This window comes from Pimephales promelas, chromosome 18 (assembly GCF_988280905.1).
Source record: "Pimephales promelas chromosome 18, fPimPro1.hap1.1, whole genome shotgun sequence".
In the NCBI taxonomy this organism is placed as follows: Eukaryota; Metazoa; Chordata; class Actinopteri; order Cypriniformes; family Leuciscidae; genus Pimephales; species Pimephales promelas.
In genome coordinates, this window is record NC_142786.1 from 18,111,080 (window position 1) to 18,125,711 (window position 14,632).

General features: G+C 37.5%; 1 protein-coding gene and 1 long non-coding RNA gene across 2 annotated transcripts; both read left to right on the top strand.

Moving 5' to 3' along the window:
• The first annotated feature begins 3,110 nt into the window (after positions 1–3,110).
• LOC148970973 (uncharacterized) lies at positions 3,111–13,057 on the top strand. The gene is made up of 4 exons (XM_089122800.1): positions 3,111–3,217; positions 5,880–5,945; positions 6,671–6,735; positions 10,942–13,057. Exon 4 carries the CDS (start codon positions 11,024–11,026, stop codon positions 12,980–12,982), a length of 1,959 nt encoding a protein of 652 aa, XP_088978926.1. The 5' UTR covers positions 3,111–3,217; positions 5,880–5,945; positions 6,671–6,735; positions 10,942–11,023; the 3' UTR covers positions 12,983–13,057.
• An 887-nt stretch (positions 13,058–13,944) lies between these two features.
• Positions 13,945–14,599, top strand: LOC148970974 (uncharacterized). Its single transcript, XR_016147409.1, has 3 exons — positions 13,945–14,036; positions 14,313–14,375; positions 14,535–14,599. It is a non-coding gene; the product is annotated as an uncharacterized LOC148970974 (long non-coding RNA).
• The last annotated feature ends 33 nt before the right edge of the window (positions 14,600–14,632 follow it).

The window sequence follows — 14,632 nt, forward strand, 5'->3', positions numbered from 1 at the left end:
AGGAAATACCGAACATAAATCACATTATTAGTATTTCTTAACAATTGCATAATTATTGTATTACTATTAGTTGACAATACCGTTAAAGAGTTTGCAGTCTGGATGGTTTATATTTAAATCTTTTTAATAATTTAAACGATAATAACCCTTCTCACCAGTTGCAGAATGACTGCTAAAATCCCAGTACTGGGCGTTCACCAGCAGATGGAGTCATTGTGACGTTGTTTCTCAAACTGCTCCATGTTTTTCTCTTTGTTCGACTGGGATAAATGACACATACCCATTTTACTGTCTTTGTCAATACCTGGCAACCCGTCTGTGCAGCTCCTCTCCAGATCCAGTCCAGCTCATTATCGGAAACCAGCTCTTCAAACGCAAACTTTTTCTTATTACAATAAACAATAAAGAAAGAATTATGACATGCCTATGACATTATCACGCTTCCAGGTTTCATGGGTGGGATTTGTCAACTTCCGCATGTCCACTTCCGACGCAGTCTTGAAACGTCTTAAATATTTTTTTTTTGGATTTTTAAGGTCTGAAAATGTCTTGAATTCTGGAATTTTCCATAAGGAGGTCTTACATTTCATGTGGGATCTTTAATTTCATGTCCAACTCCCCAGATAGCATACATATCCGGGCCTCATCTGGGCCAACTATGGCACATGTGGCTCAGTTATGGCAGCGGCAAAAGTTATATGGGCCGTATCTGGCCCACACACATCAAGCCGGTTTTAGTGTGAGATGTGGCTTACTGTTTGTGGGCCAGATCTGGCCCGTGTGCCACAAGCCGGCTTTAGTGTTAGTCGTGGCATGCTGTGTGTGGGCCAGATGAGGCCCGTGTGCAAAAAACCGGCTTAATTGTGAGTTGTGGCATGTTGTGTATGGGCCAGATCTGGCCCGTGTGCCACAAGCCGGCTTTAGTTTTAGTTGTGGCATGCTGTGTGTGGGCCAGATCTGGCCCGTGTGCAACAAACCGGCTTAATTGTGAGTTGTGGCATGTTGTGTGTGGGGCCAGATGGCCAGTGTGCGACAAACCAGTTTTAAGATTGTGTGTGGGCCAGATATGATATTTCCTGGTTGCACCAGATCTCTCTCTCCTGTGTACTAGGACTGCATTTCACATTATCCTTCCCTGCTCATCATCTCCTGATTAATCCCGTCATCATTGCATTAGCACCTGTGCCCCATCAGCTCCCCTTGGACTGTTCTGTTTATTGTAATTTTGTGAAGTTTTGATTTACCCACACTCTATCTCTGACCTGTTTACTCGTGCTTGCTTGCTTGTATATTCTATGCTGGCTCACCTGTATCAATAAATTACTGCAGATGGATTCGAATGCCTCAGCCTCTTAGGTACATTATGATATTAATGCATGGTTATTACGTTATAAAAAGTAAAAAGGCTAGAAAAAAGGCTGACTTTTGTTCTTTTCCATTTGTTTTTCTTGGATCTGACGAAGACTTTTTGGATTAAGTCATCCTATTTTTTCTCAAAATCCGACAATTTATCTTTATAAAATTTAGATACCACTCTCTGCTTGAACTCTGACACTGAATCTTCTGGTTACCTAGATATGTATAGCGTATTCTATATTGCTAAGGGCATGTTGTTTATTTGGTAATTTATATATTGGATAATGATGGAAATAAACTAACATACTAACATTTGCAATGTATGCCGCTTTATGAAAAACCAGCAATGAATTAGATCAAAAGTAGTCAGAAAATAATTTCAGTCACCTGCTTCATCTGAAAATTCAATTAATACTTTTTTGGACTAATGTGATTTGTACATGCATGCATATTATCTGTTATCGTTGTGGGCAAAGGACATCTATAAATGGACTCTCAAAAGACATCTATAAATGTGCAGTCTGTAAGAATGTCTGTGAGCTATTGGTGGAAATAGGTCTGCAGTCCACATCCATACCCAGCTAACAATGACCTGGGGGTCCACCAGCGTTTTTGGGGAGCACAAATTCAGCAGCTTTATATGGTTGGACCTTAACCAGGAACTTCCGCCAATAGCTCTCTGAAAAGGTTTCTCCAGTGCAATGCACTAATCTGTGCATAGTTTCAAAAAAAGAATAGAAGAAGAAATAACAACCTTTAAAAGTCAGAGCATCGACCCAGACTTTGCTTAGAGAAGCAAAGAGACCGCTTGCATTTTTACCCTTGGACAGTTCCATTACAATTAAGATAAGTTATCAAAGCAAGTATGTTAAAAATTTACAACATGGAAATTCCAAATTAGAATTAGTGAAATCTTTTGCAGTGTTTCCTCTGTCTATTATATAACTTAAAATGACATAATATAACTTCAAGTTCAAGTTATATTTCAATTTGCAATGTAAGTACCAATTTTAATTGTAGTCATTACATGATTACACCTCTTGAGTTGTATGTATTTGTATGTAAAGTGCTTAAGTGGAATAAAACATCTTTTAAGGCAATCAGTTTACATTTTTTAACAAGATGTGTAATTAAATACAACTGAAATTCCAAGTTGAGAATATAACATTATTTAGCTCAACTTAAACACCACTAAATAAGCCTTTGTTACAGCATTATATTCTTTCATTTTAAGTTTAAGGTACTCACTTTGCATGCTTTTTTGAGGGAGATTAACAAATCTCAGTTTATTGTGTAAAAGAGTCTAAAAGCACAGAATAAAATAAAAAATAGTGAGATGGACTTTTGACAAACAAAAGCAAAGTTTTAGGTTGAATGTATAAACAATAAAAAATCATGGTGGATGTGGAATTTTGCATATGACTCAAAAATGAGTTTTAAACTAATAATTAAAGAAATAAACGAGATTTATTATTATTTTTTTTTTGCCTCTGTGTTTGTTGTCCTGATTCTTTACATTTATAAACTATGTATGTAAGGTATTAGTGGGGCCTGTCTGTATGGGATTTTCAATAGGCCTACAAGTAAAAAATAAATAAAACAAATTGAGGTGGACAGCAGTTTTATTATATTATTATTAATTGAATGCCAGGGTGATTTAACAATAGGTATGATGGGTGATGACAAACATTTCGTACATAAATAAATATTAAAATATATCAACTTTGCTGCCAGTCGCGTGCAAAGCCCGCGAAATAACTTTTAGCCAGCATAAAACCGGAAGTCTTTGCCCAGCGCGTGCAAACAGCCGGACTGCCTCGACTCCCTGCTGAGAGGACTGAAAACTTTGAGTATTCTGGAGGTAAGTACTGTAATTATTCGATATACTTTACTTAATAATGAACAATAAAGTATATATGTATGTATTAATAACTATTAATATTCTCTCAGAACCGAAAGGGAACAAAATTCGTTAAAACATTAGCAGTTGACGTTACTCCTGAAGCGCGCCCTCTTCTCAGGACAGCGCGTGAACACTACTCAAGCACCCATTGAAATGGCCGAAAACTCACGGGAAAATACGATATTTGAACAATAAAGTATATATATGTATATATATTAATATCCTCTCAGAACCGAAGGGGAACTAAATTCGTTAAACATTAGTTGACGACGTTAAGTTACTCCTGAAGCGCGCCCACTTCTCAAGACAGCGAGTGAACACTGCTCAAGCACCCATTGAAATGGCCGAAAACTCACGGGAAAATACGATATTCTCCATTAATTTTAACCTCACAGTGGGCCCATGTTATCATTATATCTGCCTGAGAAGTTTTCCTTTGTATCTAGATGACATTTTTGAGACCATTAAGTTATGTCCTGTAAACATTCAGGGCTTTTCGAGATATTAAAATTTCTAAGTTTTTACCATGACAACGCCATATCTAGACTGACATTGACTGGATGACTAAATTCGGCACTCTTATAGAAATATAATTTGATTTTGTTGTAATACATTCAAATTTTAAGATAACTTTGGGTTTTTAAATAATAATTCGACGTTCTGTTATGACTTGAGAGAGACATGCATCCTTTTTATTCATGTCCACTGAGGACACCGGGACTTGCTTGTCAGGCATTTTAGGAGACACACATGAATAGGAAAGAAATGCTAACGTTACATTAATATTTCTATGAAATATGAGATATTATGAAAATATTGACAATGTATTACTCATTATAGCTACCATAAAAAAGCTAAAAAAAATTATTATACATTATCATTCAAATCAGAGACAATAAAAATATAAGTTGCATATGGAAAACCCGATTTTTGGCCATGTTTACACTCATATTAAGTAAGTAACCATTTATCAATAATTATTTAATAGCATACAATCTTTGTACAAATTGTTGTGCATAGTTTGGTTCACGTGGACCTGTTAAAGTCCTGAAAACCCTATTACATGAAACGCCTGTTAAATGTAGACACTAGTATGCACACAAAATGCATTTTACAATATACACATATTCTAAATATCTTTTTCACTGTGTTTGCTTAAGTTATGGAAATAATTATGGAAATGCCTGGTATACTGTTCTGTAATTTAAGAATTGAACATACAAATTTGTTTTGGTTGTAGAGTCTTGTTTTCAAGAGTCCTTGGTGTTTATAGGAGATAAAATATGTCACCATTTGCTTCTTATACTCTAAATAATGTAAAGATGTATGTATAAAAAAAAACACATTTACAAAACTTTTTTTACCCCTTATGGGTCTCATGAGGATATTGGTTAGTTAGGTCTTAAAATTACAGTAACTTTAGACACCTGGTGGTGTGTGTGAATAATGTTAATTAAACAACCAAAGTAAACACTGGTATTCAGTGTGAACTGGTATACAGCCCAGCATAACAAGAATTTCTCCTTCAACTAAGCAAAAAAGTCCCAACAGCAATTCATGACTCAGTTTGCAGTTTGTTCTTATGTTAAACATGGCCAAGACACCACTAATAGGACAACATTATCAATGACTTATAAGAATTCACAATCAAAAGCTAAGGAAACACAATTCCAACAGCTTTCCAAAAAGTGGGCAATATGTTCGACTATGGCAGCATTTACACTGCAGGTCTTGATGCCCAAATCCGATTTTCTGACTATATCTGATTTTTTTTTGATGACCTGCTTACATCATCTTTTAAAAATGACCCATATCCGATTTTTGCATTTACACTATACACTGCTGAAACTAAATGTAGACGTTCTGACCTGGGAAATTAAGTAAAACAGCACAAAATGCAATGGATGCAGATGTGAATAAAATTATCCAGTGTTTTTCTTTCCACAATATTTTGAAAAGTCATCAAAAACATTGGTCTCGTACGGCGGAGAAAAAAGAGGGGAGGAGAGGCTCTAGCCACGAGCACTTAAAACGATGCCTCGTATCTCGTGAAATGTATTCAAATACAGATTTATTCCTGTAACAACCCTGCATTTTAGCCGGCATTCTTCACCCCAAACACTCAAAAGACATGAAACCTCCACATTGCTCCACTGTGTGTATCCTTTCTTCTATCGCGCCTATAATCGCACACTTTTTAATGACGGACGACTAGGATTTACTGGGGAATATCTGATTTGTCTGCTTACATGGCACACGCAAATGCACGTATCCGATTCATATCCGATTTATTACCACATATGAATGAGGCCTGAATCCGACCTGAGAAAATTGGAATCCATGCGTTTTTTTCCTGCTTACACATTCACCGGTCATATCTGATCTGTGCCACATGAGCGGAAAAAATCGGATTTGGGTCACTTGAACCATGCAGTGTAAACGAGGCCTATGTCTATCTTTCGGGACCAAAAGGTCCTGCTGTGTCCCGGCAGGATTTTTGAACAGGATCCTGAACTTCTGGGCGCTGCAACGAATGTTATTATTGATGAAAAATGTATTATATTCTGTATCTGTTCAGTCACATTGTTTCTTTTTCTCCATTTTGCTTTTGTGTCAACAGAAGCTAAATAACCCCCAAAAGCTCTTTTAAGAGCTCTTTCAACCTCGTTCAACCATCTTTTTCCATGTAAGTATATTTTTGAGACATTTTAGTATTTGGGATTCAATTCTTTAAAGCTACATCATCAGACATGCCTAAACAGCTTGAGATGTTTTCCTTATTATCTTGGCTGTTAGCTTATGCCCTTATTATGTTAATGTTCATTTATCTGTCTTTACCAGTTCAAAATTGTGACTGATCGAAAATTATCTGCAAAGAGGAGAAATATGGGCATAATTAATGCAGTCTCTCGTGTTACCATAATATTTTGCTAGTCAATAACTGAAAGTCCATATGATCTTGTACCACAATTTGAGTCATCAATAATAATTTTTCTTTGACTTCTGCACGTTTATAAATACAAACATAGAAAATATTTGATATTAGAGTAGACAGTCATTTCGTATTTTACCCATTTTTCTTGTCTGAAAACAGATAATTTTCATTGTGGTGGTGAGCAGGACGAGGCTGAGGGCATGAGAGAATGGCATGAGGCTGGTGGGTGATTGAATATGAGCAGCATGCAGGTGTCACTCATCAGTAATCAAGCCACCAGCCTCCAGCTGTTCTCTCAAAGATCTCAGCCTCGTCCTGTTCACCACAGCCATTCTTTGTTGTTTATAAGCACATTCTTAGTTTCACTGTAGTTATTTTTTTTTAGATTGATTTGCAGCATACATGCCTCATTCAACATTTTGGACTACTGTAGTGGTTAACTGTAATATATTCTTTTTATTGTTTCCTTTTTTTAGATTTTGCATCATCCTCCACTGTGACTTTTTTCTTTCTTCTAACCATCCCTCTTGTTTCAACTAAGGTAAGTTATCTTTTTTTAAGCATCACTTAAAGGTGTTTACAGTTGTCTGTAGTTATTTTCTCCTTAGTGCTTATGTACTTGTCATTGAAGCATAAATCAATTTATTATATTAAATAGAACTTTTAACAAGGCGAATTAGACTGATTACATGGTATACCTGCGTTGTAACACAAATAAAAGGTCTTTGGATTTTCCCCTTTTAAAACGAATGCTTAATTCGTGGCTCATTGTTATTATTATTATTATTATTAAAACACATCAACAGTAAAGATTGTAGAATGCTAAATTTGCTTATATCTAACATTGATAAAGCAAACTTTAAAGTCCCTGTAAAGGCAATTCAACAAAAAAGTTCTAAATACATTATAAATTTTACATATGTATTGCTAAAACATATTACAAAGACTGTGAACTGTGAAGTACTGAAATGTGGAGTTAGACCGTTAAACAGTTTTTCACCATTGCAATTTTACGGATTGTTTGGGCGGGGCTAAAACAGGGCTCGATGACGCACTGGAGCCCATGAGCTCCTGGACAAGCCCCTATTTGATGACGCACAGAGTCTGATCTCTCCCCCAACACACAATAACACTCCCCGAGCACATTCGCAGTAGTGACTGTCAGTACTATTAGTTACTACAGCTGAGCCTACAGTTTGCTACCTAGCTATGCCTTCGACACGGACATGCATAGGCTACCTGGATGCGATCATGTACAAAACAGATTTAAATTCCCTAAAAACGATCACATCAAGAAGAGGTTTTTAAGAGAGCCAACCTTGATGAAGAGCTGAGGATCACCGCCAACACCCGCCTCTGTAGTGATCATTTTACACTGGATAGTTTTATAAACTTTCCTTAGAGACAACTGGGATTCACTGATAATCCGCTGTTACTGGTGAACGGGGCCGAAACGACTATCTCCAGCCTCAGTGTTCATCCTCCCGTCGCGAAAGCAGTTTCACCTAATATCACCATCGAGAGCTTTCCCGCGAGTGTGCGTGGTTTCAGCCCAGCCAGCGGACACGCCCCCAGCGTTTGAGAACAGAGATAACTGCTGATTTTTTCATGATTTTGATAGCTTATTTTATGTACTTGCTGGCTTTTTTTTATCATTCAAATTTGGCTGGGTGGCTAATAACACATTTTTCAGTGGTGTGACAAACTCAGAACACATACTTAATTTTGACTTTACAGGGACTTTAAATGTAATATTAGCCCTAGAGCAGAAAAAGTTAAAGGAGTAGTTCACTTTAAAAAAACTTTTGCTAATAATTTACTCACCCCCATGACATCCAAGATGTCCTTTCTTTCTTCAGTCGAAAAGAAATGAAGGTTTTTGATGAAAACATTCCAGGATTTTCTCCATATAATGGACTTCAATGCGATCCAAATGAGAGTTTCAGTGCAGCTTCAAAGGGCTTTAAATGATTCCAGACGATGAATAAGGGTCTTATCAAGTGAAAAGATCACTCATTTAATAAATAAATAAAGTTTAAGTTTTATAAGCTCAAATGTTCGCCTTGCTCTGTTCTGTGAGCGTTCGTGACTCTCCTATTCAAACTCGTTCATCAAAGTGAACAAATCTTTTTCGAGTCATGACTCGAAGGGCCCTGGATAAGACCCTTATTCATCGTCTGGTGTCGTTTAAAGCCCTGAAGCTGTACTGAAACTCTCATTTGGACCTTGAACCATTTGGCTCCCAATGAATGGAGAAAATTCTGGAATGTTTTCATCAAAACTACTCTCGTCTCTCTAGTCACTCTTAATGCTCTCACAGCGGGCTTTGGTAAATTCTCTCCCCAAGGTGACGTAATGTAATGCATTGTGGGGGAAAGGAGAATTATTGCAAAACGCTCGAGGATAGGACCTACTTTTTCATATTATACTCCGTTTTGTGATACCCAATAACATAAAATACAATGGATAACAGTTTAAATGTATATTACCAACAAGCAAATTACAAAATTATTTGTTTAACAATTAACCCTGCAATTGTTTCCTTTAAAATACTATCACTGGATGCCAGTGAATGGCTACTATCGTGCAGAAAACTGCAACAAATCCATTATTCGTGATTGAAAAATATAAACTAAAGATTAGTTAAAGGGATAGTTCACTTTGAAATTAATTTTTGATATGTTTTAGCTTACCTCAAGGGCATCCAAGATGTAGGTGTCTTTGTTTCCGCAGTATTTTCAATTTTGACCGGTGTTGTCTGTCAGTCATATAATGCAGGTATGGGGGTCCACGTCAAAGAGCATGCACAGAGAAATCGAGATTAAACATGATTTATTAATGACTTGTAAATTTAAGTACACATATATGGCCTAAGACATGAAACGAGCGGTTTGTGTGAGAAAACAAACAGTATTTATATCGTTTTTACCACAGCCACGTCCAACTGATCTAAATCAGTTATCCAATGTCCAACTGAACCGTGTCCAACGTTCCGCCGGAAGTGATATCTTGCGTGTGTACGTCACGCATTGCACACACAGAGATTTCGGAAGTTTTACCTTTCACTAAACATATTTAGATGTATCGAAATCGTCTTCCATTGCAATTTCCTGTATAGACCCCTTTTCCGCCGACGTCATAGTTACGTCACGGCGCTAGCTAGAGGCAAAACAAAGTGAAAACTGGAGGCGGCCAATGGAAACCAGCACAGATTCGGCTACATAATAAGGAGCTTAAATTACTTTTATTATTTTTAAATGCCATCTTATTGTGTTGTTTGGTACAAGCATCAATGAAAAATCAATATGCTGTATCTGGATTTTTTATTTTTTGAAAATATTCACATGATTAAAATCTCACCGTAAATGACACTCTTTACATTGTCGTCTTCTCTGCCCTGGCTCGGCAGAACTGCGGATCGTACACACAAGTCTTGTACATGACCATTCAGCACATAGTTATAGGCATCTAAAGATTTATATGCCCTCAGTTTCTCTTTACGATCGGTTTCTCTATAAGGTAGGTGTAGAAGTCAGGCCACTCAACCGAGGTAACGTTAATCCTGTCAGATCGTCTATGCATTGAGTGAGCGTGTAGGCGGCTACGGGTCGGCCAATCTGGTTCTGTCCGTTAAAAATAAGTTTTGGAAATAACAATCGTGGTCCTGGACAGTGAGTGACCTTACACATTTAGATAATATCGGATTTTCTCCAGTCATTGTTAAAAAACAAGCTAACAATACTTGCTAACTAGCATTAGTGAAGCAGCCAGAGGGATCGTTCTGCCTCCACCTAAGCTTCGCCCACATAAAAAGATCACCATGTTTACCAACTGAAAAGGGCTCTATATCTAAATATTTTTAGATCTTCACAGTGAAGGGTAAAACTTCCGAAATCTCTGTGTGTGCAATGCGTGACGTACACACGCAAGCGATCACTTCCGGCGGAACGTTGGACACAGGTCAGTTCGGTTCAGTTGGACATTGAATAACTGATTCAGATCACTTGGATGTGGCTGTGGTTGCAAGAGGTAAAAACGATATGAATACTGTTCATTTTCTCACACAAACCGCTCCTTTCGTGTCTTAGGCCATCTATGTGTACTTACATTTACGAATCATTCAATCATGTTTAATCTGGACTTCTCTGTGCATACTCTTTGACGTGGACCCCCATACTTGCTTTATATGACTGACAGTCAACACCGGTTTAACTGAAAAATATCAAAATTGAAAATACTGTGGAAACAAAGACACCTACATCTTGGATGCCCTTGAGTTAAGCTAAAACATATCAAATTAATTTCAAAGTGAACTATCCCTTTAAATATCATAATTATTAAAGCGTAATGAACTGAAATTGACTCACCGAATATAGGCGAGACTCAAAAGAGGTCTACGCGTCCAGTCAGCACCTCCTGTCTTTCACATTTTTTGTGAATAAAATGCATTTTAAGATTCAAAATTAATGCTAGAATACCAAAATATTAGATTTTTAGAAAATACTGACTTTAACGTTATAAAGACCATGTAGCTTAACATTTTGTCACTCTCTTGAAATAGAGAGTGACAAACCGTTTGTAAACCGTTTGTAAATACCTGTAATAGAAAAAAATACTCTTTACTTATATTGTTCAAATACTATGTTATTTGATATGTTTATTTATTGATAGTAAATTATGACAGAATTTTTAGGTGAACTATTCCATTAATTTGCTGTCCTAATCTGCTGTTTCTCTCTCATTATAGGGTAGTGAACATCCTGAGCTTGAACTCATTAGGAATATTCCTTGCATATTTTATTTGTGACTCAGTATATGGTTCACTAGTGATGAATTACAATGAACGCAGCAATCTTAGGAAAAGGGCCCTCAAAAGAGTTGATACTTTTCTTAAATCAGTGGATCATGATGTGTATGACCATACTGATAGTCTTAACAACTCTCCTGTTAGCATTCCTCTTGGTGGCATTCCCTCTGACTGCAGACCTTCAGATTTGAATCCTACTGGCATCTCTGTTAGTGAGGATACAAACAGCAGCTATGATTATAGTGAAACAAACGATAAAAGTGATCTCAGAAGCAGCATTACCGAGTGGGCACTTCGTTTTGGTGTATCTCTCATTGCACTTTCTGCTTTATTGGCAATTCTTAGAGTGCATTTACCATTCCTGCCAAAAGATGGAAGGTCACTGTTAAAGACGAAAATGGAGTACAACGTGGAGATGATTGCCGGTGGATCTTTCCACTATTTTGGTATTATCAGTGCTTTCAGAAACACGTTGAGAAGTGTATGTTCTCATTTTACAGATGGGCACACGTTTAACATGCAGCTAAATTTTGACGGCCTCCCACTTTTCAAAAGTTCTTCAGTTCAACTTTGGCCTATTCTTGGCATGTTCAAAGGTCTATCTAAGAAACCTGTTGTTGTAGGTTTGTTTTGTGGGACCACTAAGCCAACAAATCTGTCTGAATATCTCAGTCACTTAGTTTGTGAGTTGCAGAGCTTAAGAAGAGGTTTTGTTTTTTGTGGCAAGACTTTCTTTGTCAAGGTAACATCTATCATGTGTGACGCTCCAGCACGAGCCTTTATCAAAGGAATAAAATCTCACACAGGCTACTATGGCTGTGACAAATGTCAGCAGAAAGGCTCCTATGTAAAACACCGCATGACATTTCCTGAGAACAATGCCTCCTGTAGAACAGATGAAGCTTTTCGACTGGGATTAGATGAGGAACACCATCTAACACACTGTCCTCTTCTAGATACCGACATTGACATGGTAACAGGTTTTCCTCATGATTACATGCACCTTGTGTGTTTGGGTGTAGTGAGACGTCTAACGGATCTGTGGTGTGGTGCAGTGGGTCCCCTGCGTACAAGGCTTTCGAGCATTCAAGTCTTGGCTATCTCTGAGAGACTGGTAGCATTGAAGGACTTCATTCCAGCAGAATTTGCCAGAAAGCCTAGGGCTCTCAGTGAGAGACTTCGTTGGAAGGCAACTGAATTCCGTCAACTGTTGTTGTACACAGGCCCGGTTGTTTTAAAGGGTGTGTTGCCCCGCCAGGTTTATGAGAACTTTATGCTGTTGTCTGTTGCCATCTACATTTTGGCAAATTCAAACTATTGTATCGAAATGAATGATTTGGCTCACTCCTTTTTGGTATCATTTGTTGAGCATTATGGCTTGTTGTATGGCAAAGAGATGGTGGTATACAACATTCATGGCTTGGTACATCTTGCTAGTGATGTAAAAGTACATGGTCCTTTAGACAGCATATCTGGCTTCCCCTATGAAAACTTTCTTGGTGAGCTTAAGAGATTGGTAAGGAAGCCTCACAATCCACTTGCACAGATAATCCGCAGGTTGTCTGAACATGAGGAAAGGAACTCTTATTCCACTGATGAAATATCACTAATGTGCCCCCATAAAAATGGACCTGTACCACATACTCTGACGGAAGAAGTACATCAGTTCAGACAGCTTACTATTGATGGTGTCATGCTGCGAATATCGAGCAAAGACGATTGCATTGCTATTCATGACAAAGTGATTTCAGTAAAAAACATAATTGCTTATGGGGGTAAAGAGTATGTTATGTTTCAAGAATATAAAGAGAAAGAGGCCTTATACACCTACCCTCTTGATTCCAGAAACTTGGGTGTATTCATTGTGTCCAATTTGTCAACAGTGATGCACTTTACTGAGCTCACAAAGCCCTGGCAAAAGTGTGTGAGGTTGCCTCTGGGAGACAAATTTGCAGTCTTCCCTCTGACTCACACATCTTAATATCACCAATTAATGTACATAGTTCTTGAGAAGCAGTAACACCATTTCTGGATTATATTGTGGGACATGCTTTGTAAGTGGCATTCATATGAATTAGATTTTTTTTAATTAATCTTAATTATGTGAAAATTAAGTGTAAAAAAATTTTTTTTTTTTTTTTCCAGACAATGTATCATATCGTAATCTTTGAAACGACAAATGAAGTCGAGGTAGTTCCCCAAAATTGGGTAAGGGACAATGTTTGTATGTGGCCTCCATACAAATATGAAGATGTAGTTAAAGCCATAAAATCAATGGTGAAGCCAGGACCATCTTGGACTCCCTTCAAAATCCGGATTATTTTTACTAGAGGTACATATATCCTTAGCTTCCATGGGCCAGATTTACTAACCGGTTGCACCAGCATAAACCCTCTTTTGGTGTCAGGATTTATTAAAGACACTAAAGAGGCATGAACAGTTATTTTTGAAGCTGACATTGTTGCATATGCATTTGTAAGAGTTTTCCCTTTCAGAATCATGCAGAATCATTCAGATTAATTTAAATGAATCATGCAAGGCGATATACTAAGCTTTGTGCTTGTCAGTTTCTTGGTATTTGCACCATTATTTACCTCCCCCAAAAAAAGAGATTAAGCCTATTTAGTAAATTTGGCCCTAATATTTTTTAATTTTCTCATTCGTTCATTCATTCATAATTTCTCTATTTTAATGTATTTTTTTAGTTTGCTTCACAGAAACATTTTTGTTTGTTAATCTATACAGAAACATATGAAGAAGCTCGCCAAAAACTACCAGAGGCAGAAATAAACACGGACCTTACAGACGTGGACTCGCCCCCCCCTGAGAAGAAGAAGACACGTGTAAATACAGCACATACAGAGCTGAGTATGGCTGCTGAATGAGGAGAATAAATTAAATAATTTGTTGTTTTTTTGTGTGTTTTTTTATCATCAGCAAAAGGGCACGTTTTTTCGATGATAGTGAAACTGAGGATGAGGCAAACGTTCCACTTCCAGCAGCGCCAGAAGTGCAAGTCAACCCCATCAGGAAATGTAAGACTGGCCAATTTGTGCAACAGTTATAGTTCTATTAATTTGTTTGATACATTTTTTTTTGTGGATTAATTTAAGGAATACTGTCATGAGTTTTTGAAATACACTTATTACACTTGGTTTGATTTCTTGAGAGGTTGGGCAAGCCTCAACAGTGCAAACCTTGCCAGTGCAAACCTTGCCAGTACAAACCTTGTCAGTACATTATCACCCACTTTTGATCGTTGCACACACTAAATGATGGTTGAATCATTATCTCACTTTTTTCCTCTTCAGCTTCCAGCAGAGCAGGGAATTACTCTCAACCACTAGCCAGAGAGGAGGCAGACACTATGAATTGTGAGTATTTAAAAACACAGGGCATACGAGTTACAGAGTAGATATGCGTGCCACTGCAGACACGTAAAACATCACTTTGATATCAGTTAGACCTAAACTTGCCTTAAAGCTCCTCTACACTGACCTCTCCTTTTTTTTTCCTACTTTTTTCCTCTTCAGCTTCCAGCAGAGCAGGGAATTACTCTCAACCACTAGCCAGAGAGGAGGCAGACACTATGAATTGTGAGTATTTGAAACACAGGGCATACGAGTTACAG

Excerpts from the sequence above, each read along its gene's own strand:
- LOC148970973 (XM_089122800.1), top strand. The coding sequence starts at position 11,024 with ATGAATTACAATGAACGCAGCAATCTTAGGAAAAGGGCCCTCAAAAGA.